Genomic DNA, 25040 nt, shown 5'->3' on the forward strand with positions numbered 1-25040 from the left:
TCTCCTGCTGTGATAGCCGAAGCGATGTGGCTGCAATGTTGTTCGCGCTGTGGCTGTAAAGTAATTGATTCCCCGCTATGGAGATCGTGCGGCTGCGGGTTTCATAAGCTGAGTGCGACGGCTGGAATCTCGTACAGATCCCCACCCCGCGGGTGCACGGTCCCCATAGCGGGGAATCAATTACATTACAGCCACAGCGCGAATAACATTGCAGCCGCAGCGCTTCGGCTATCACAGCAGGAGACATCATCTTGCTGTGGTAGCCGAACTCACACTGAAGGGAACAGCGTTTGAGACAGCAAACACGAGCACAGTCCCCCCCCCCCCAGGAACCAATGGTAGGGGGCAAATGTGCGCGTGTCAGCCAATGGAGCTGCCTTAGTGCAGCACTGGAAAGTGCTGAGTCATGTAACACATTCCACGGCAAAACACAAAATATGGCACTACTCCACCAAAGGAATGCCAAGATCATTCTTTGGGCAGTGGAATTTCAGTGGCAGAAGCTTGACCGCTGAAATTCTGAAGTGTGCACTGTGCAGCGGAATCCTGTTTACAACAATGGGAAGAATATGCAAAGTAGCTATCTGGTGCAACATTTTGGCACCTTCAAGTCAGTGCTTGGCACCTTTGAGAAACCTTAGCATGTAACTGGGGATTTAGTATGCCAAGCCAGAAACTTTCTCAAAAAGTTAACTCTTTCCCTGCTTTGTAATGACAAGTGGGAACAACCCCAAAACAGATGTATACAGGTGGGCACAGTTTCCTTTTGGGAGGGATTTTGGCTTGATTTACTATTGGGATACTCCAGAGAATAAACATTGTTATATATAACAATCTTTACAAAGTGTGTAGCGGGGGAATCAGCATGAACCAAAACTGAATGATGGCATCAAGCTTGTTTTTAGGAGATTATTTAGCAGTGAGTCCCAACACAGCCAGAGAGACTGTCAGGGCTCCCTGCAATTGACATAGTAAGGTAGTGCAGAACTGTCGTAAAACTTGGAAAATTTTTACTTTCAATGTTTTTTTATTATTTTCAATGAAATGAGAAATACAAATAACTCAAATAATGATAATAATAAACAAGAGACAGACGCAGCTGTCGGCAATGAAGAGTGAATTGTTGACTTTTAGGGTGCGTTCACACGCTATTACGCAACCATTGATTTAAATTGGTCCACAGACAGTCCACAATAGTGTCAGATTTGCATACTGTCCGCGGACCCAGTCAAATGAATGGAAGCATAACTCGCAGCAGGTTTCCCGCAGCGGAAAACCCGCTGCTTGTTACTAGCGTGTAAACTCACCCTTAGGAACAAGGAAAACATAAACAGGAAAAGCATCCCAATGAAGGGAGAAGAACAGAACAGTATGCCTGAGTTAGTTTTAAACATAAGTGTTTATCTGTTCAAGTACCTTGTAGTGAACAGTCATAGTACTTAGTGTGCCAAACTAATAGAATTAGCCAAAGTGTTGATAAAGATGACGTAGATCAGAGGGAAGTGAACTACAGTATGGTTTGGTTGGCCTGTAATCTTTAAGCATATATGGAGAACTTGGAAAATGTTTAATAAAGATAAATAGCAAAGTTGGATAATTTTGTAAAAAAACATTATAGGTAACAATTTTTATTCTCCAGAGTACCCTTTTAAATCCCCAGTCATGTTGTAAGGCTTGTTATAGGAGGGAAGCTACCTCGAAAAGGTGGCACGGGAAAGCTGCTCTGCATATTTTTCATTCGATAAAGCCTTATGGGGGGCTTTTATATCTTGAAGGCATTCCAGAGGAGAATATCTATGTAATACAGCTCTACACAGAAGTGCCTCCCATATTCTGCACAAAGCTGACATATTTCACCAGTTGCTTGACCAGTTATACCCATCTTTTAAAAATCAAAGTAGAGAACTTTATTATGCCGATTTTTCTCTGTTTATTGTTCTGTCATATGTGAAATATCCGGTTTTGAGCCATTTAATTTCTCTTTAAATTCTGTAACTGAGCATCTTTGCAGCAAGCTTCTGAATTGATAAAGAGTTGCACTTCAGGCTGTCACATTGTCCCCAAACCTACTGCTTGTGGATTGGCCACACAGCCCTTGTACTCCCCTTTATACACAGCTACAGATGTGCATGGTGATGAACCAATTTCTGTGCTTCACTGATATTCCTCCCAGAGGAGGCGAGCAGGAGACTCACACAAGCTGTTGTCGCTCCTGTCTGTGATTTCTGAAAGGTGCAACCCAAAAATTGACTCTTTGTATGCCGGAAAGGGTGATGCTGTGTATAATGTTCTGCCCTTGCCCGGAAGCCCTTTGCCTGTTTTAAGAAAATGACATTTATCTTCCAGAATTAGGGATATGAAAATTGTAATGAGAAATAGAAGAGCTAGATAGGGGGTAGAGATGACACGAGTAATCTAGTCCGTCGTGTCTTCTTAGGTCTCGCTGTCGATTTGGTTTTCTCCATTGTTTTTTTCATTGTCTTTGTTTTTCCAGGTTTTCTCCTTGCAATGTTTTCTAATCATCCATGCGTTATACCACTTCAGTGCCATCCTCTGCTCATCCTTTACACTTCACTCATAACTTATTTATTCCACTCCCTCCTGATTCTTAATTTTGTAACCTCTTGTGTTTTTTCCCCTACTGCTTTCTCTACAAACTGCACTTTACCCTTCCCTTCTTTTTATGTCACCTCATTTCTTCATGGTTTAAGATCCGTGGGGTTTTTTTTTCTTCGTTTTTTTTTCTTCGTTTTTTTTTTTTCCTGAGTGGCTGTCAGTGTGTTTGACTGCTGTTCCTAAGCTCTCTGTTTGCAAGCCCTGGAGGTGTGAAAGATGGCAGGGAATGGGGAGATAGTTAATCAATAACCACAAGGTCAGACAGACAGTGTCAGCTTTAGTGCTCCCTGTTAGGAAGCAGCAGCGGAGGATTTGTAGGGACTTGTAAAGGCTTAAAGGAACACAGAGCAGGCTGTCTGGGCAGCGCAGTTTGAATTTGCTGTGGTAGGTAATGGGGACATCTACTGGTGAGTAGAGGATATTGTCCAAGCCGTAATGTGTAGGAAGATAACTGGTCAATTAGGATCCTGATCAGGGCTTGTGGTAGATGGGTAGGTAGCTAGATGGACACCTAGACATATTCTATATTACACACACAAACAAGTATATATTATATTTCAATATAAAAAATTAGTTTCACTGGTTTCTATTTTATTGGAGTTTCTTTTGCATAGTGTAGTCTTGTACTATTAGGTCCAACAAAAATATGTTTCAACGAGATTCTTTATATGATGTAAATTGATGGAAAACATTCACCATAGTTGTGGCACTTTGAATGGGTGATACATGTATTATGTTTGCTCCAGAAAGAATAGTAAAATACACCACACTCAACACGTTTTGTCATACCACAAGGATCAGGGTTATAGGTTCTCTATGTTTACCTATGATTTCAACAAACTTCTGACATGTCCTAGTAACAAGTCAGAAGTTTGTACTGGTGAGGGTCCAGTGCTTAAGACCCCATAGATCGCTAGAATTAAGGGGCATGAGCGTGGCTGCACATAGCTCTGCTCCCCACAGATACAGTAAAGCAAGTGGTATACAGAATTATAATGGAAGTCTATGGGACTTCCAGCTATTCCATATACAGTGATCCCTCAACTTACAATGGCCTCAACATACAATAGTTTCAACATACAATGGTCTTTTCTGGACCATTGTAACGTGAAACCAGACTCAACATACAATGCTATGGAATCTGCAAAACATGTCAATGGCTGGAGGAACCAACCAATCATAATGGATATTTCACTGGTAAAACCACTGTATTCCTAAAGTGCATGCACTGACTGGTGTCTGGTAGTGCCCCCTACAGTACAGGGAGGTATTACATGTTCTGTACTACTTTTAACCTATGCCATGGTTAGGGCAGCTCCATTTTACTTTTTTTAGGGCATTGTGTGTACTGTAGAGGACCCTGAAGAAGCTCCTGTCCTCTACATAGACCAGTGTTTCCCAACGAGGGTGCCTCCAGCTGTTGCAAAACTACAACTCCCAGCATGCCCGGACAGCCAACGGCTGTCCGGGCATGCTGGGAGTTGTAGTTTTGCAACAGCTGGAGGTAGCCTGGTTGAAAAACACTGGTCTGTGTAGACAGCTCCCAGCAGATCTTTCTTTCTTTTATATGTAAGGATTTGCTTTATCTGTATTACTTATCTACTTATTTTTCTTTAATCCTCACTTTTTCCTATTTTTGGATGACATTTTGGTGGCTTCAGAACCAATTGCCAGGTTTCCATAGAGTTATGGTCTCAACATACAATGGTTTCAACATACAATGGTCGTCCTGGAACCTATTAATATTGTAACTTGAGGGGCTACTGTACTGATAAACAGACATATTGCATGCAGCCAAACGCTTCTGCGCATTCATTTTAGCAATCAGAGGTGGTCTCCACCACCAGGCCCCCACTGATACAAACTTATATGTCAGAAGTTTGTTGATATTTACATTTATAAAACATAACTAGACCCTTTTTTTGGCACATCAAAGTGACAAATTATAAGCCAAGGTAGAATTGGTGTGAAGACATTTTGACAACAGTTGGACACTATTTGGTGCACGTCTGACATGCACCAAATGAAATAATGAACATGCAACAGAATAGTAAATTCATGCGCAAACATCCCCTATTTTTTTATTTTTTATTTATCCAAAAAACACCATATGCTGAAATGCATTGTAATGTGCATTTTATATTTCACTATTGTGTAAAATCTGGCTGCAGCATTTTTAGGAAATATTAAAGGGTACCTCTCATCAAAAAAAACTTTTGATATATTATAGATTAATGTATGCAGAATAACTTTACAATTGCATGTTATTAAAAAATATGCTTCTTTCTATTTAATTTTCCACTTTGAAGAAAAGACCACTAGGGGTCTCCCTACCAGTCCTGGCAGCAAGCATTTCAGACTCATGCTGGAGTCCTAAACACTACGAGCTGCCAGTCTGCTTTGTTCACAAAGGAGAACACTCAGAGCTGCCAGCCTGCTTTGTTCACAGCCTGTTTGGCTGTGAACAAAGCAGGCTGGCAGCTCTGAGTGTTTAGGACTCCAGCATGAGTCAGAAATGCTTGCTGACAGGACTGATCGGGAGAAATACAACAGAAAGAAGCAAATTTTTCATTAACATGCTATTGGAAAGTTATTCAACATTCAACATTCATTAATCTAAAATATATCAAAAGTTTATTTGATGAGAGGTACCCTTTAAATACCCCAAAATCCAATAAAACTTGCAATTTTTCAACAGAAAGTTGCCTAAAGGCTAGCATATAGTAGCCCAGCCCTAGTGCATCCTATATCCATAATCTCAAGTATGGAATGTAGGCGGAAGGAATGCATCGGTGTAATGCTAGCATGGGAGATCTGTCTTCACGCAGTATTCTCCCTGTGTTCACATGCATACATATAGAAGGATTAAAGGTGATGGCTGCTCCTTTTCAGTCAATGCAAATGTTGTGTCTCTCTCTCCCGGGCCCCTGGGGAGTAATATGATCTACAGTCTGTAACACAGGGGTAGTGTGTATGTAATAACTTCCTCAGCAGAGGCTTCAACTAGTGGCCAACGTAGTCTATCATCAGAGGCTAATCCCACTGTTATGTGATTTACTGAGGGCTGCAACCCTCCTGCTGAGGTAAATAGGATGGAAATGTGAATAGGAGTAAAGGCGGGCGAGAATTTGTATGTAATGATATTCTAGACACAATAATACAAGTGTCGTATAATATGTTTCAGGGTCATATGAAAATACAATATCATAACGCCTATTTTACTTGTCCATATTCACTTGTGCTAGTTTTAATGCATCCTGAGTTCGTCACAGATCCAAATAATTCATGAATCTATAGGGCATCCCTGGGAGATTACTATAGGAATCCGTAAAGCAGTCCAGACTGTGGTACTCTAATACAAGGTTTCCCAACCAGGGTGCCTCCAGCTGTTCCAAACCTACAACTCCCAGCATGCCCGGACAGCCTTCGGCTGTCCGGGCATGCTGGGAGTTGTAGTTTTGCAACAGCTGGAGGCACCCTGGTTGGGAAACACTGCTCTAATACCTGCTCCATTTTGTTATATAAGCAATTCAGACAGATTGCATAAGAGAATATGTACTGATGCGGTTCATTTTGTTAGTGTTCACCCATAGTGAGGTATTTTTTCATGTTGTGGGTAATGCTGGGCGATGACACCATACTACCATAAGCTCATTGAATAGGAGATTATAGTGATCTGCTACTTCATGCTCGGAAGTCGCTCACTTGCCAAACGAAAAACTGTTTTTCTAGCTTATTGTAGAATGGCGATGATTTAAGCTTGTGGAAGCACATCATATCCTGCCAGTGTGAGGTCTGAAGGCTCGCTCATGTTAAACAATGATGACACATTATTTACACCATGCCTAAATGTCAGGAATAATAAAATGTTAAATTGTTGGAAGATAAATCAACCCCCCTTTCTCTTTAGAATAGGATTCACACTAGGGAGGGAATACATTTAATCCCCAGGAGTCTGGATACTCTTATCAAGGGATGGAACAGGCTGACACTCTACCCTGGGATAGCTCATTGTGACAGCAGCCTGCATGTAATGTATTCTATATACATCTCATATATATATATATATATATATATATATATATATATATATATATATATGATACCTAAAATCCCAAAACCTGTGACTCTCCAGGTGCTGCGAAACTACTACTCCAAGCATGCCTTGACAGCTGCGAGGAGATGCTGGGAGTTGTGGTTTTGAAACGGTTTGTGGGAGACAGATTGGGGATCACTGCTGCTTAATGTTGGGAATACACTAAAATAATAAAACTAACTAATCTTTTTTAGGCTGGGTCCACACTACGTTTTGTCCCATACGGGAGCGCATACGGCAGGGGGGAGCTAAAAGCTTGCGCTCCCGTATGTGACCGTATGCGTTCCCGTATGCCATTCACTTCAATGAGCCGACCGGAGTGAAACGTTCGGTCCGGTCGGCTCATTTTTGCGCCGTATGCGCTTTTACAACCGGACCTAAAACCGTGGTTGACCACAGTTTTAGGTCCGGTTTAAAAGCGCATACGGCGCAAAAATGAGCCGATCGGACCGAACGTTTCACTCCGGTCGGCTCATTGAAGTGAATGGCATACGGGAACGCATACGGTCACATACGGGAGCGCGAGGTTTTAGCTCCCTCCTGCCGTATGCGCTCCCGTATGGGACAAAACGTAGTGTGGACCCAGCCTTACTTAAACAAAGAGGAACTGATATGTGGGATTATAGGTATGATTTGGAGATTTTTTTGCATAGCAATGTGATAAGTCATCAGACTATCAGTTGCCTAAAGATGACTGTACACCTTCAATAGCTGTTGGCCAAACATTTGTTCGGCTGACAGCTATCATTCCTGATTCCTCCATATACTTAAATATCTGGCTTAGCTAAATGTTCATGAGACGTAAGCTGCTGTCAGAAGACTCTGAACTAATCTTTCCAAAAACTAAAGGATCCAACATGACCAATCCTTTCTCCCTCCAACATAATCTTGTTGGGAAAATTGGGTGGCCTTGTGTTAGGCCTCGGCTCTATCTCAGTATATATGGTAACATTATAGGTGCCAAAATCTGAAGCCATGCCTTCAAACCACCCAGTAACATACCTAAAGCCCACTTTTGGCTTGGGCTTGCATAAACCACCTATTAGCAGCATTGGTTGCTGGTTTGTCCAGTTTGCATGTATGGCAATTGGTTAGGCTGGTCCAACCCAGTTTGTTTTATTAAACTTGATGTGATGACTAAGTTTCTTATCTCTTTGTACCATATTGTAGTTTTTCTTATTTCTGGTTGTGGCCTTCATTGAAATACAGTAGAAGAAACACAGAAGATGAATAGGTCATTGGAGTAAGACTCCTTTCACATGGGCAGTTGACAGCCTGATACGGGCATTAGTCTGAGTCTTTACATGACCCAATGACTGTGAATAAAGAGCCACACAAATGATCGCTGGATCATTATTGGGAGTGCATTTCCCCATCTCCTCAATGATTCCCAGGGATCAGTCTACAAAGTATGTCCATTGGCTGATTACTGGATCTTTTTTTTTTATACGGGCCTGTTCAGCCAATAATCACCCTGTGAGAAAGTGACAGAACTATGTTAGCTATGAATAAAATGTAATTTATTTTCTTTTCTCTTGTAGGTTTGATGATCTTTCATGGCTTTCAGGTAGAAGCTGAGCGGACGTAGTCAGAATGAACTCTATGGATAGGCACATCCAGCAGACTAATGACCGTCTGCAGTGCATAAAACAGGTAGGTGAACCCAGACAAACCTGTTACATTGGGCTCCATTCACTGCTATGGCAGCGTGGATGATACCAGAATACAGTACTCTGGCATCTCTGATGCTCCCATATAAATGAATGGAGCGTGTGCTGTCTAACCATGCACTCTCTCTGACAGCAGAAGCCCCGTTCTGGAGATTGTGGGGGTCCCAGCAGTCGGACCCGCGATCAGATCCCCTGTCCTGTTGACAGTGGTCAACCCCTTTAATGCTGAATTTTGATGTAGAAAGTCATAAAGAGTTCTTTTAGCTTGTGTAGTTTCCGGGTTTTGGTAGTTGCTTTATTTCTACAACTTTTAACCAAAAAAAAGGTCCCTTCCAGTTTAAAAGGGTTGTCCAGGTTTAAAAAAAAATAAAAATTAATAAAAACCCTTGTTGCTTTTCTTCCTAAAACATCACCACAGCTATTCTTATGTTGTGTGTGGTATTACAACTTAGATCCATTTACTTCAGTGGAACTGAGCTGCAGTACCACACAAATACTGGTGCTAATTCTTAATAACCACTTTAAATATTTGAATAAGATCTGTATAAAGCTATACATTTACTGACCACTCTATTAAAGGAGTACTCCAGCCATAGAACATTTATCTCCTATGTGCAGGACCCGCTGCAATCTCCTGTACACGCTCCCTCCATGTATCTCTATGGGAGAGGCGGAGATGTAGCGTTCATGCATCCCCGCCTCTCCCATAGAGCTGAATGGAGGGTTGTGTCTGTTGACCTCTTAGTGAGGTCAACAACACAAGCATTAGCTGTGCAGAGCCATGGCAATTGCGGGGTCCCCATAAGGGAGATCGTGGGGGTCCCAGGAGACGGATCCTACACGATCTGACACTTATCCCCTATCCCATAGTTGCTGCAGATTTGTCAGCTGCACATCCATGATGCAAATCTCCTGTTCCATCACATCCTAGAGGTGCTCTATTGTATTGAAATCTAGTGACTGTGTAGGCCATTGGAGTACAGTGAACTCATTGTCATGTTCAAGAATCCAGTTTGAGATGATGTGAGCTTTGTGAGATGGTGCATTATTTTGCTGGAAGTAGCCATCAGAAGATGGGAACACTGTGGTCATGGGTTGTGGTCATATAGGGATGGACATTGTCAGCAACAATACTCAGGTAGACTGTCATGTTTAAACAATACTCAGGTAGGCTGTCATGTTTAAACAATGCTCAGTTAATGCTAAGGGACACAAAATGTGCCAAGAAAATGTCCCCCTCACCATAAGACCACCACCACTTGCCTGAATTGTGGATCTAAGTCAGGATGGATCCATGCTTTCATGTTGCTTACACCAAATTCTGACCCAGCCATCTGAATGTGGCAGCTGAAGTTGAGACTCATCGGACTAAGCAATTTTCTTCCAGTCTTCCATTGACCAATTGAACAGGTGTATCTAATAAAGGGGATAGTGAGTGTATATGCGCTTAATGCTGCAACAAATGCGCCATTTAGATGGTTTTTGTTTTTTTTCACCCCTCAGTTTGTGAACATGTCCATAGATTCTGCCTCTTCGTTGGTTGAAATATGAACAGTATAAGACTGTAGCCTTGCTTTGTAAACTAATCTTGCATTGACTTGCTGTCTATATAGAGCTTCATCAAAGAAATTAACTACAAAAATCCCTCTGGCTGGATGAAAATCACCTAAGAAAAGTCCACTAACAATGACATAATATACAGCATGCAGTACTAAATCGTACAGTATGTGTGCATGCCTGGCTATATTAAGCAGTTCTGTTATTTACATGGAGTTCCTAGACTGTATTAAACTGTTCACTTTGTAAACATCATCATCTGTATTTAAAAAATATTTTATACGTATGAGATAATATTTTATAATATGAAAAAGTGTTTGAGACCTTAAGAAAAAAAAAAAAAAGACAGCATATAAAATTTCCCATGCATGTTGTGTACGTTGAGACCCTCCTAGATGTTAAAAACAAGGTTGATGATCTAATAGGTCATGGTATTCCAAGTTATCTAGGAAAAGGGCAGGCTGCGAGGGGCAGACAAATGTTATCAGCTTTCAGTCTCTGGAATGTGAGTATGTGTGGGCAGGGTCACATCTACAGATTTCCATAGCCAAGCTACAGACATCAGGATGATACCACATATCACTCTACATAACACTGTCCTGACCTTGTAAGTTCTTGCCACTAGAAAGCTCAGTTGCTGCCCATGCACTATTTATAAAGTTGGACAACTCTCGAGCACCTCACTGTATCTTAATATCTCTGATCTCCATCAGCGCACATTTCTATGTTGTGTGCTTGTTCTGTAGGATTAGGTTGCTTGTAACACACATCGCTTATGCTGTGGGGATTGTGTGTGGTCCGACCCGAATGGGCCCCCGAGTCACGCCTCAGAATGAAGTGGCAAATCACGCACAACATACCGTACTGTTAGGATAATACTACATTCATATTACCCGTTTATGTGGTTTTGTCAAGATCTTCACTCGTATGTGGGTTTGTTTCTCGTACTTATTCTTTTTACTTACCTGCCATCTCTACACTCACACAGACTAATGCCATCTGTCATCCAATTACGTGTTCATTGATACCGTTCATCAGTTTCCATGGCTCTGTCTATGTCTGTATAGTCTTTTTGTAGCGCTCTATGATTTCAACGTTTATTGTATCTCTCTGGATGGTTTTCACTAGCGCACTGCAGCTAAGTGCAGGGTAAGCTTCCTGGGATCAAGCATTGCTATATTGAGAGCTTGACTTCCGGAAAGAGTCAAGATTGAATCATTCATTCACACATTCAATAGCAATGCTCGATCCAATACAGTTTCCTTTACACATTGCTACAGCGTATTAGGATCGGCTGCCTTCAACTGAGCAAGTAAAGAAAAAAACGGAGAATATGGTGACAAATTTAAGCAAGTTTATACTGCCTTGTTATCTGTTGACGCAAGGCTGTAGATCCAGTTCTAATAATGCCAATCTTTCCTTTTGAGGACGCATTTTCTGGTGATGTGTCATACAATCTGAAATTTATGTTCACTCTTCAATATTTGAATTGGAAACCATGATGATTTCCCCACGTTAAGCAGCCTCAGCCATTGCATAGAGTTTCTATTAAGTGTGTTCGTCTGACATCTGTCTATGTTTCTGTTTCTTTCAGCACTTACAGAATCCAGCAAATTTCCACAATGCAGCTACAGAGCTCTTGGACTGGTGTGGAGATCCTCGAGCTTTTCAAAGACCCTTTGAACAGAGCCTCATGGGTTGTTTAACGGTATGCTCTTTAACTTTTCACCTCTCTTTCTTCAAGTTTTCAGTCTCTAGCTTGCAAGTAGAAATTGCTGCTTCATTGTTCTTGCTCTCAGTCAGTAGTGAAAACATTTACAGTAACACTTCTCTATTGTTCAGTTATGGAACTTGTGAATGTTACAGGTTTTAATTGTGAATATGTAGAATAACAAGTAGTAATCGGACATCCATCTAAAAGTAGTTAGTTACACAGATCTATAAATAAACTCTATGGGGCCCATACTGTTGTATCTCTATAATTTCATGACGATGTACACAGAGGTCTATCCAAGATTGATACATAATAAGTAAGAAAAAATTATTGGTTATGTGCGTGATATATTATGTAGATATTATCTAACTTGCTTCTAGAGGAGAATATTGTTGCATATAAAGACACCACAGAGGGGCCTACAGACTAATCATACAGAACCATAGGCAATGTATGAGTTCTAAATATGAAAGGTTAGGTTTTGCAGCAGCTATAATATATAAAGGGGTTAGTCCCAAGACAAAAAGTTATCCCCAGTCATATCTAGTGCTTTGATGGGGGCCCCCACTGATGAGAATATAGGAAAATTGCCCCCTGAATGAATGGAGTGGCAGTGTGCTTCTCCATTAACCTATGGGAGAATTGGTCTTCTTTCTCGTGATCAGCCCTGCCATTTAATGCACTTTCTATGTTGCTATCGAATGTACCAGAGTTCAGAACAATGTTAAGAAGTCCCATTGCGAATGACTGGAGCAGTTTGGCTCCATTCACATGGGGGATAGTTGACCTCCGTTCTCATGATCGGTTGGGGTTCCAGGGTCTTCCACAGGGTAGGGTATAATCTTGGGCTACCCCCTTTATAGCGCTATGACTTTTGTCCTGATACTATGACATTGTCTGTATGTCGTGATCTACCATAGTGAAGACTATAATGTTTTCTTCTTCCTACAGGTGGTTAGCAGAGTAGCGGCACAGCAAGGCTTTGACCTGGACCTTGGATACAGACTACTTGCTGTATGTGCGGCCAACAGAGACAAGTTCACTCCCAAATCAGCTGGTAGGAAGCAAGAAATTCATATTTATGTTTCTGACAGATCTTTTGCTGAGTGCTCTGATCTACACAAGCCAAGACCTGCAGCTTATATTTTGCAAATTGTCGCTTAGCAACACTTTACTATGGTGGTTACCTGCCAGAGCGGCTTTGTGTCTTAACTCTTTGCTATAATGACCTGTCTGACTAATACGGACTGCTACAATGTTACACGTGTAGATGATGATGATAACTCCGATACAACATGCCCTTTCTATCTGATATGATGGGTGCTCAAGTATTGATTGTCTTAGGTTATTAGCAAATGAACAATATTAATACGTGTTTCATGTTTCTTTGGGTGCAAACAAGACTGTAAAGTGTATTGTTCTAATAGACTTATGGAAAGAAATTAGTTTCAGTTTTCTTAAGGTTAACGTGACTTCTTCATTTACCTTGCACAAGCCCAGCACATCTCTGATCCTCCTTCTTGCATGGGCTGTGGAGGGTTAGCATCTTGCTCCCAGGGTTTCCACACAGACTGCCAAGGAGCCTTTGAGGTCACCTGTCTCTGTGGTGATTTATGGCTTTAAATTCTGTCTGGAAAATAAGGAAGGAAAAAGGTTTTAGTGTAATTTTGCCATTGACCTGCCATCTTTGCATATGTTCTTGTTACAAATCAGAGACTGGAGTTCATACATACTGTGAATGAGTCATTAGGAGCGCTCCGCCGGCAGAAGCATTTGTATGCACAGTCTGCTGGTGAACCCTGCTGAATTGGACTCGGCCCAAGTTATGCAGACAGTGCAGTTACCTTGTTAAAGCTGAGCAGGGTGAATAGATGTTACAGTGTGCTACAGTATAGCCCTTGGCCAATCCAGCTGATTAAAAAGGTTATGTGTAAGGATTAACAATATTGTTTTATGTGATAATAGGGGCACACTACCATGGCTGATTTAGGAAATAATGCAACTGTGTGTATAGCATATTTTCAATCATGTATGTCTATTTGTTATATAGATGATAACATTAGATATGTAACTTAAAGGGATTATCCAGAGGTAGAAAAACAAATTAGATTTTTGTGAAAAATGGCACTACACCTGTCCTGTATTACAATTTGGCTTCATAGACTTTAATTGAACTGAGCTGTAATACCACACACAACCTGAGGACAGGTGTGGTGCTGTTTTTTGCAGAAATCAAATCTGGTTTTTCATACCTGGATAACCCTATTAATGAGCAATGATCTCTTCCTTTATGGCTAGAAATTTGTACTCTAACTTATATAAAATATACATGAATTGTAAGCATATGTCAGTACCATAAAGGCTAGTCACTCTGGTGTCTGTCACTGTTCTGGTGTCTGTGTGATCTACATATTTGACCCCAGGCAATAGCTTCCTATCATTGCCCCATGTGAGACCATCAGCAGAATACAGGCCATTTTTGACTTCTTGTTAATTAGGCTGTCCTAAAACAGAATGCATCCACTGACAGACTGCAGGAAAGCTGCAACTAGTTATACTTCTCATCAGCTTCCCTGCTGAGAACTACTGTATTACCTAAACCTTCTCCCCTGTTATTCTGTTTCATAAAGGGAGCAGGTTTAGATAATATTTTAGGGACTTGGTGTAAATACAGTTAAAGAAGGTGGCAAATATCTGATTTTCCTGGGGTAAACCGCAGTCAGCCAGGCATGCAAAAATGGCTCTCCTTGTAATACAAGGATGTCTTGAAGTCACCAGAACTTAGCAGCTCTCATAGGAGGACGACCCAAGTGAGAGACCTTCCTCCATAATGTCAATGTGCCCTAAAGGGCATGTGAACAGGGGTTGTCTTAATGAGACAGCCTCTTTTACACTTAAAGTATCAGTTAAGGATAACACTGATAAGGTGCATACATACCATAGAGGTAGGCTACGTGGCCACATCCCTGGTTCGCTCAACCCTTTATGCAAAAGAGTAGTGAGAGCCTGTTGAAAGCTCCATTCTAGATGAACTGTATTGATTCCAAACAAGAGGGTGCAAAAGTATCAAAGGAGCAAACAAACAGTAGGCTCTTATTGGCGGTGTATTCAAATCTAATATTTTGTCTGCAATGGCATGACCTTCATTTTTCCTTTGCTTAAAAAAGGAAACTTTTCTTAAAAATGTCTACCAAGCCTTCCCCTGCTAGAATGTTATTAGAATGACTATATGGTTGTGTTTGGTTAGGAATTTTGTAGTGTTAGTTTATTTATGTATTTTATGTGGGACTTTCAACGATTTTTAACGCAAATGGCCCTCAAACCCACACCCAAAACCTACGTTGCAAACAGTAATACTGCAGTTCTACCAGCAAAACAATGCAACCACGTGGATTCATCTGTAGGCAGCAGCTGCAGTGTGGGACCATTCCTGTAGGACATATTTCAAATGCATAAATAAGACCTATAAACCAGTTTGTCACTTTTGGGTCTCACATATCAGTAATTTTTTGTCAGTGTCAGGTAGGATTCTGTGTATTTCTGAATAGAACATTCACCTGCAAAGCACAGGCTTTATGTAACATCTTGCTCTGACTCTTGGCTTTACTTTTTTAGTTTGCACCTTTTGACTATTTGTACTTTGCCTATATTTGTCTTTTGATGGCCATTCAGTATGACATAGGATTCATTAACCTGTTTAGTAAAATGCATCCCGTGCCTCCTATAATGCAATGTTGTATCTACCCTAGGAGTAATGACTTGCTATCAATACACTTTACCGCACTGTAGGGATTTGTATGTGTGTTTTAATGCAATGAAGTAGGGTTGGGACCATGCCCTAGAGAGCCAAGTGGAGAAATGAAGGGTTAGTGAGGAGGTACAGAGGCCATCTGGATAATTGGGTGCAGATGTACTCCTGTGTAAACCTAACACCAAGAGTTCCGCGCTCATACCCACTGAGCCAAACCTAACCAATTAATCCCAGCAAAGTAATTACTTTCCATCAGAAAGCTGCTTGGATGTGGAAGCTTCTCCTGCTGCACTGTGGAGGTGTAACTGGTCCAGGCTATGTCCATAAATTGCCTTTAATATAAATCACAATAAATGCAGCAGTAGATTGTTGGCTTCTCACTCTTTTAGGAAAGGCACATTCCCTCCTCTTTTCGTTTGCTCAGAAGGTCTCTAGGAATTTCTCAGATGGAAAGTGGTGGTGATGGTGGGGGTGCTCCGAGAAGTTGATTTACAGAGGGGAAAAAATCATGATTTTTCCTTCCCCACATTTACAAAGCAGTGCTCTTTTTAGCAGCTTCACAGAAGTCATTTTAACCCATTATGTGTTATAATTGAGTAGTCATGACCTTTCCTATCGGAATCCAAATGGAATAATATGCATTGCCAGAATTCATGCTAGATGTAGCATGTGCTTGGCCAAAAACCGAAAATAACTTGACCCGTCCACTGAATTCTATTTATTTATTTTTGAAATAGTTTTTGTGTACTCGTAGCATCTTAAAATTTTACACAGCCTATGGCTCTTCAGCTGACTCAAACCAAAACTACAACTCCTAGCATGTTGCACAAGAAGTTATGTGCAACATGCTGAAAGTTGTAGTTTTGGTTTGGATCAGCTGCAGAGCCATAGGCTGTGTCAGGGCATGTTGGGAGAAGTAGTAGTTTTTGGTCAGCTGCACTATAGAGCAATGAACTGCAACCTTTGGCAGCTGGTGCAAAACTACAACTCTCAGCATGCTTTGACAGGCTGTCAGGGCATGCTGGGAGTTATAGTTCTACACTAGTGCCACAGGTTGCAGATCAATTAATATGGATGCTGACTTTTTTCTTGTATAGCTGGCAGTTATATACATGGGAGTCCGGGATGTATGCCGGCCTGAGGACACGGCTACAGAAGGTTCTGGCCAGCCTCTGTGCTACTCACCATACCGTGACTTCAGTCCTACTGGAAGGCCACTGAGCAGGGGCATAGCTTAAAACCAGATGGCCCGATGCAAAAAAATTGCCCAGAAAAATTGTCAGGAGTTGTACTAGTTTGGCTGGGTCATTAGTTATCTGCAACCTGTGGCTCTGCAGCTTGTGCAGAACTACAACTCCCAGCAAACAAGGAGTTATAGTTTTACACTAGAGCCACAGGTTGCAAATCAATGCTATATGGATGCCCATTGCTCACTTTTTTTTTTACTCTAATGGCAGTTACATAGAGGGGCGTTCAAGCCACGTCCCCAATTGTAAACCACACCCGGTAAAATTCTGATAGCAAAATCTTTACTGAATAAAGGGCAGTGTTTCAGGAAAGCGTAAACTACTTAATCACTAAGATATGTTTATAAATGGGCATCAGTTCTTTTTCTTTTCTTCTTGTTGCCGAGTGTTAACCCTTTATGACCGAAAAACAAAACTCTGCATTGTAGAGAAACCCTCCGCATACTCCTAATTATCATGAAATCCCCATCATGCACTTTTGTTGTACTTGAATGGCACTTGTTACATCCTTACTGAATGCAGCACAAACTCCTTATAGCCCATCTGCTCTGATCTTATTTAATGCGCTGAATACCTGAATGCCCTTATGTCTTCTTTAATACTTACATTGCATCGTGTGTCACTTTTGGTCTTTGTATTGAAAGTGATAAGTAGTCATTTTGCTGTTGTATTAAGTATGGAGCATTATGGATATCTGTTTTCGTTGGCGTTGAGTCAGCAAGTCTTGCAGAAATGTGTTCTGCAGGTGATAAGAGGAGCCATGCTATGTTCTACAGAGTGTATGCCTGTCCTACATGACAAGGTGTTTGTTTTCTGTTTGATTTAGAAAAGGTTTTGACTGTGATACTAACCGCAAGACATTTTTCCTGCAAACACAGAGGTGTGAGGTGTTGTGGGGCTGTGGCCTTAAATTACTCAAATCCCCTGCTTGTGAAATGTAGCCTAGTCCCCTGCCTGTGTGCATGAGGCTGATGTACAAGGAGCTGTCAGCACCCAAGGATTGTGTGTTACTGGATCTACACACTTACCATTTCTCACTTTCATTCAGTGCTGGACAGTCCATTACTGGAGACAATGTTCAAACAGGTAACTTCTGCTGTGACAATGAAATTCTGATAAGAATTTATTTAGGGCTGTAAGATTTTTAGGTTTTCTCCCAATCCGGTGTCTGTGCAGATACACTCACGGCATTATCACATTCCCTTTAACTGAAGAAGCTAGAGCAGTGTTTCCCAACCTATGTGCCTCCAGCTGTTGCAAAACTACAACTCCCAGCATGCTGAAAGTTGTAGTTTTGCAACCACAGGAGGAACAATGGTTGCAAAACACCAATGGAGAAACAAGAGAGTAGGCTGCTGCCAAACTCCTCTGGCACCATCACCGATTGCAAGACTGAAGCAGACACAGCGCTACACCAGAACCACGTCCCCTTCAATGTTTTCCCACTTTTCAGCTACCCTCAGCCATGCAGAGAACCAGTGAATGGGGCTGGCTGCAAGGGCTGGCTGCAGAGACAAACAACATTAATTTATTGGAGGGGACCCTCTGGCTTACAGGTCACAACTGTGGCCTCTGCAACCACTTTGTTCATCCTAAAGCTTATACTAGTGAATTTCAGTGCAGATTGATCTTTCATCCATTTTGATATCTGCTTTGTAAATTTTACATGGGCAGACAATTGAACGATACAAACATGGACTGATTTTGTACATATCGATCAGCGCTCATTGAAACAAACCTTTGGCACAATTCTTGGGTCTGACTGGCGCACAACCAGGGCTATATTCCTGCAGCAATGTGTAGGAACTGAGTTCCTGCACTTTTTCCACAGAAGAAACACCATTCCCATTAGCAGGAGTCCTGCAGGACCAACCCTTGAGTGGAAATCTTGGGTGAGTTCCTACACTTTTTTTTCCCCATGACTTGACCCTTGCGCACAACAATCAGTATGTCTGACTGTTTATTGGCAGAACCTGCTTTCTTTAAAAGGGTGCCGCATGATCTATGCAATAAGCCAGCGAACAAGTTTGCCAACATACACCATCTACAGCTCTGCCTATGAACATATCACTGGATTAGGATAGTCCTGGCATTGCATTAAAAATTACTGTTTCAGACTACTAGCGGTATACATTAGGGAGCTATATGTGGGCCTGATATCGATCCCCTCAATTGCTCTTATTTTTGTTCTTCCAAAACTTTAATATAGCACAATTTTTTAGGTCAGCTTGTAAAATATTTGGCAACTTGCCCAGAGCATTGCCTCAAGCCCCTAAACCTCTCGGGTGCCTCTAGCTCAGTCTTCACACAGGAGGGGTACAGCCTGTGTCAGCAGCCAGTGATTAGACGTGGGGGAAGGAAAAGGAATGCACACGTCCATATTTACACTTCTAAATCTATGTCCTCCCGATAAACTAAGCTATGCATTTCTGTTACCAAGTCTCAGAAATATGAAGATACTATCTGTAGCACTTACTGTATATGCAAGCTGTATCAAATACAACTATGCAGCCTGGTAACCATTGTAGGATAATTCCTCTTTCGATAAAGCAAATGCTATGACTTTCAGATAAACGCGGATTGAAATACATCCAACCAGGTTAAAAATATCACACAGATTAGAGTTTTGGAGGAGGGCACTAGCCCATCATGCCAGTGTATTTATATAGCAGCTATTTGTAGTTAGCAGAAACTGACTTACTGGAAAATTTCATTTTATTTTTATATGTTAATTACTAATTCCTTTTGGTGCCCCCCAGGCCATAGACAAATGTCTCCACTCCACTGTGCTCCACTTCTATTTACTTCATGGAAATATGGGTAATATGGTCGTATGAGATAAAGGAAGATGTGGTTTTCCTATATTGTCTTTGGTCTGGTGGCTGTTTTTCATTATACAAGATACCTAAACTGGTTGGTAAGGGTTAATCGATAAGCAAATTGATTTGATGCAAATTTCACACAAAAATTCTGATTAATTTATCAGAATTTTTTGTGATTCTTTCGTCCCTACTCCTGTGCACTGAGTGACCTGAAGGTAAGCGGTGATGCTGCATGCACTGAAACTTCCATTTACTACTTTTTCTGGGTCAAGCAGTCTTCCCCTGCTCAGCCAATCAGTATACTGTACATGATCAGGGACACATGCTTTAGAAAGGAGACCCTGCACCTGTAGATATTGTAATGGGATCTGCATAAAAAAAAAAAAAAAAAAATCTGACAGTCAGAATTGTTGATTCAAACCTGAAACAAATCTTGGCAGATTTGCTCATCTCTAATAGAGATAAGATACCTGACAACCTCATCGTAAAGACTATGGAAATGAGACAGCTTGGCAAAAGTCATATGCTATGCAGACTGCAGTATATATGGCTATATCTCTGTTTGTTTTGTTGTTCTGTGTACATCAGGCTTATTATAAATAATTACATATAAAGAGACTCTCGGTATGTAAATAGATCTACTGTTAACAACCACAAAACATAAAGCGATAGAAGGATGTTGCTTGGTTTTGCATAAGACCATCTATTTAATGTTCATATATAGAAAGATATTTTATGCAGAGAATGTAGTCACAGTCTCATTATGCCATCTCACGAAAGCACACACATTACAGCTACTGTAAAGGTGGCCATATAGATTAGACAAGAGTCCGGTGAAAATGCCAATTTCAGGGGAACCAGCCAACTATCTCAAATGTAACGGGGGCGACACAACTTTGCCGGACAGCAGGTGTCAGTGAAAATTTCAATATGCCCAATCATTTATTTTCAAAGTAGAAAGTCTGCAAATAGAAGTGTCTGGCAGCAGCAGCTTGCTACCAGCTCCCTGTTGAAAACACTAGTAGCCTTTTCATAGCCAAGCATGTGTGCATTTGTACAACTGCTCTCTGAGGTGTGTGGCCACCTTAATTTCTAGCTTTAATTATTTTATAGTCACTAGGTGGCACTGTTTAATTACACTCTACCTTTGCTATGTAACATCCACTGAGCTAGTATGGAGACTGAAAATAAAAACTTTTAGGCTGAGTAAAATGTGTTGCATGTTTTATTTTGCAGCTGGCATTAAAATCACCTTGTTTATATAGGGTAACACGTGCTATTTAGTTCACGTTTTCGGGATTGGTGGAGATCCCAGAGGTTAGACTCTCACCGATCAACATCTTATTCCCTATCCTGTGGGACACATTAAGGTGGAGTACAATTTTTTTTCTTGGTAACTTTCTTAGTGGTTTTCTCATGAAGGCAACCCCAGTTTGTTTGTATTATTAGGATATGTGGGGATTCTCCCTGATCTATTTTGAGTGGCTAAGTATTATGTACTTTAGCCCCTTTTTATATGTACTGTGCCTTGGAATCAATTGCGCTTTAAACTAAATAAATGTAACAAGTAACACATTAGATGAAATCCAATTACATATATACTACAGAGTAAGCTGTTGCTGTGGGCCTGCGAATAGATAGGTTAGTCCATTTTTTCCCCTATATTTTCCTTTAGGTAGTCTGATCATGAGAGGGCTTTTCTCTTCTACACAAGCAAGTATTAGCTGATGAAACCATATGCCATTCAACTGATCTACAAGGGATAGTGAAGAGGTTGAGGAAACAAATGCCACAGTGTTTGCTTTGACCACGACCAGGATGGGGCCCCCATTTTCACTTATTCTATATAGCCATCTCTTTGCTATGTTCACCCTTCTTAAATTAAACATTTCTATATTGAATATTTCTTGTTACAGAAATAAATCAATGTCCAGGGAATCAAAGTGTCTAGTCTACATACTGCACTGAGTATTATTACTGCGCCAGGTGCAGACTGTCACAGGTAACATGTCTGCTGAAGCTTTTCCCCTGGCTACATGGTTCTCACTGGAGAACAAAAAAAATGTTTGTAAACTAAAGTGAAAAACACATCAGAGCTACCTGGAGGATTAGGCAACACCCAGAAGAATTCTGTACTAACTAGGTCACACTTGAGAGCCGCAAGATGTAACTATGGGCTGCTCCCTCGGTGTGCAGCACATTTATTATGTGGTGCAGACAGCTCTCTTTGGTGGGGGTTCCTGAAGAAGGTTCTTTCCTCCCTTGGTGGGTCTTAAATTACTGCAAAACTGTGACCAATCGCTGCAGTAAGGTAGTGTCATGTATGGGCGTTATCGAAAACATGTACATGTACCTGCTCACATGTTTAGTCCTGTGAATTTTAATTTCATGGTTATCATGTGATAAAACTTTTTTTTTTTTTTTTTTTGGGGGGGTGGTGGGGGGGGTTACATAGTTAGTATGGTTGAAAAAAGACATACGTCCATCAAGTTCAACCAGGGAAGGGGGTGGGGGAGAGGGGCACATGAACATGGTATCTCGGGTTTGTATTTATGTAACCCCATTAACCCAGATGAAGTGAGTCAAGGTTAACATTTACCCCTTGAAGGTCTTGTTCCTTGTAGGGCAGGTTGTCATTTCTTCAGTGTATCTCCTTCTGTGTAGTTCCAGATACAGCAGGGTTAAGTAGAGATTGTGTATCATCTAGCGCATGTTAGGTAATGGATTCCTGTGTATTTTTCTCTTTTTTCCCCCTCCGGTTAGCCTGTACATCTAGTGCTGAGAATGGTTGCCATGGTTATGTCGAGCTGGGAGAGCTGGCATGTCTTACTGGGTCACTATTACCTCCTGTCATCGGAGGGCTTACACATTCAGTGTTGTGTGGAGGCATTTTGTGCTACAAGTCATCAGACTTTTACATTGTAAAGCTTTTTATTTGAGGTTTCTTACATGGCGTTGTCTATTGTAATGTATAATAAAAGACATTTGTTTTTTCTATCATGTGTAGCCTTGGTGCCATTCAATTTTCCTATTTCTCACCTCCTTTATCACGCTTTCTTTACTGCCATTATCTTATTTGTTATTGTTTTGCAACATATAAGGATCGCAAACGTGTTCAGTGGTTTGTCCAGTCAGTGGATTAGACACCACTATGCGACAATAACATTCAGTCACAGACCTATTACTTTCTGATAAGTTACATGAGTAATGGATGCGCTGTAGAAAAAAAAAGTGTGTGTGTGTATGTATATATATATATATATATATATATATATATATATATATATATATAATTATTTTTTATTTTTTTTATTAGCTGGTGCCAGAATGTTACAAATTTGTAAAGTATTAAAAAAATTCTGCCATTTCCGTACTTTTCAGCTATTGTATTCCCTGGAGGAAGTCATGTAGTCTTTCTGGTGTTTCATTGTGTGCCATGTAGTCTTTCATGGTTCTTCCTGCTGCAACCTTTGTCCCTGTCAGGTTATGTCCAGAACAGGAGCAAAGCTTTCCTGTTGTGGACAGTTCCTGACACAGACACATGTGGCAGCAAGGGTGACTGTGTCTGACTTAAGACTACCCAACTTTCTCCAATTCAAAATATCTAAAGCAACTTGGCCATGTTAAAAATGTTCACACAATAGTTGTATGAAACACTTTGTTCACAAATTATCATTCTTTCACAAACATTAATTTGGGAAACCATAGATCAAGATGTTCCCATCAAGATTATTCATCCTTCGCCTAGTGTCATTCATCATGTATGGCCAATAAGTACAACTTTAATGGCCTATATGGACTAGCATGTATATGGTTGCATCTGTACAGTTCACCAGGCAGTTTGTTCAAGGGTTGTTCAACATTCACCCTATTTTTATCTGATGTGTATAGCCACGTACTGTGAAGATAAAGACTACTCTTGACCTTTCTGTCTTCATCTATTTAACACAAGCTGTTCATTGTATTACTGGTGGTAGACTTCTGGGCTGAATTTTTTTCAATTCAATATTTGGATTGTAATTTTTTTTAATGTAATGTCATTAAATTAAATTCTATAGAACAATGAATTTTATCCACATGAACGTAGGTCTGCACTGATGTTATGATTGTCCAACATAAGACTCTTCTTAATCCACTTAAAAACTAAAGAGAATAATAATGGTTTACAAATATCAAGTGGTGGTACAGAGATAAGTGGGCATAACACCTTGTAGCCTGTTGAGAAGTTGTTTCAGATGACCTGGACGGTCAGGTTACACCCTTGTTTGCTTTTGCCTATAAAGTAAAAAGTCTCCTAAGGCATGGTGATTGTGGTAAATGTACTAAAGGTAACCAGGTCCACTTCCTTTACAAAACTATCAGCTGAGACAATTTTATTAGTCAATGTCCTAAAAGTTTTGTATGCTCTGTGGAAAACACTTAGCAGTCATAAGTGTCTGAGTTATGTTTTAGTTACCCACTACTTTTTACATTCTGAAGATAGTTTTACTTTCTTTGTGAGAGACCTTCGAGTAATTTGGTTGTACATTTGACTGAAGTTGAATACGAAAAAACAGCAGTATAGCCGGAGGCGTTGCCTAAAAGGGACTGTCTGTACTATGTCCCAGAGCTTCCGTGTACTCATAGGGAGATGCCTGTCCTGCAGGGATGTGCAGCATCCGAAGCAGAACCGGATAAACCAGCCTCAAGCTGACTCATTACAAGCAGGTTGAGCTGTCTACACCACGTCTTCTGATCCGGACATGAGCACACACTGTGAATAGGATTGACATCTTGGGCAGACTCCAGGAGTTCAACTGAGAACTGAGCATCTGTAAGTGGGAAATGGATGGTTGGAGATAAAGTTTGCATCACAGATGATCTGGATAAAATTGTATACAAAAATGTGTTTGGTGCAGTATATCTCAAGTCAGTAACAAAAGTTGTAACTTGAAGCCCCATTGCAAAATCTGTGACAGCCCCTCCCCACACACACACACTCTTTCACCCGATTCCTTTTTGAATTGCTCTCCCGATCAATGGGTCCCTTCTGGCTTCTGGGCCCAGGTGCATCTGAACCCCCTATGGTTACCCTTGTCATTAACATACCAAGTTACATTCTAAAGGTTGATTAACATACATAGGTAAAGGTTAACTTAATTAAGTTAGCCTGATTTTTGGGAGGAGTCTGGTCTTTATATACCCACCTGATCCACACAGATGCTGTCGGCAGCATGCAAGGTGTCATTGCATCGGATGCTGTGGACTTGGTGGGAGGTTTGATTGCATACATCGCAGAGAGGCACTGTTCGCTAGCCTAATTATGATGCAGGGAGTAGGGTAAAGTATCACGGTACCTTTCATCCATCATGCCCCCTCCCATAGACTTGCATTGAGGGGGCGGGGTGTGATGTCATGAGGGGCGGGGCTATGACATTACGAGCTCCTGGCTCCAGCGTTCGGAACAGTTTGTTCCAAATGCTGAGCAGCGGAGTACCCCTTTAACTCTCTGTGTTATAGTATTCCACGCACGTTTTCATGTGCTTAGGTCAGGCATATTAGTCTGTTATGATAGCGTCGCTTACGTT

The 25040-nt window shown here is 41.0% G+C and overlaps 1 protein-coding gene and 1 long non-coding RNA gene across 9 annotated transcripts in view; one reads left to right on the top strand and one right to left on the bottom strand.

Annotated features, from left to right (window-relative positions):
- Positions 1 to 22250, bottom strand: part of LOC130282747 (uncharacterized) — a 40703-nt gene extending 18453 nt beyond the window's left edge. For 2 of the 3 annotated variants that reach the window (XR_008846517.1, XR_008846516.1), the window contains exons 1-2: positions 22073 to 22250; positions 13139 to 13283 (exon numbers count right to left, since the gene is read on the bottom strand). This is a non-coding gene — a long non-coding RNA (uncharacterized LOC130282747). Of the gene's footprint in view, positions 1 to 11805; positions 11854 to 13138; positions 13284 to 22072 lie in introns of those variants that run through there. The other variant, XR_008846518.1, reaches the window with a different exon arrangement.
- ZMIZ1 (zinc finger MIZ-type containing 1) overlaps positions 1 to 25040 on the top strand; it is a 348947-nt gene that overhangs the window by 253039 nt on the left and 70868 nt on the right. For all 6 annotated transcript variants that reach the window (XM_056531358.1, XM_056531360.1, XM_056531359.1 and 3 more), the window contains 3 exons: positions 8254 to 8365; positions 11534 to 11647; positions 12605 to 12710. In XM_056531358.1, the coding sequence (XP_056387333.1) occupies positions 8306 to 8365; positions 11534 to 11647; positions 12605 to 12710 (280 nt within the window). In that variant the 5' untranslated portion in view covers positions 8254 to 8305. The remainder of the gene's footprint in view (positions 1 to 8253; positions 8366 to 11533; positions 11648 to 12604; positions 12711 to 25040) is intronic.

This window comes from Hyla sarda, chromosome 7 (genome assembly GCF_029499605.1).
Source record: "Hyla sarda isolate aHylSar1 chromosome 7, aHylSar1.hap1, whole genome shotgun sequence".
In the NCBI taxonomy this organism is placed as follows: Eukaryota; Metazoa; Chordata; class Amphibia; order Anura; family Hylidae; genus Hyla; species Hyla sarda.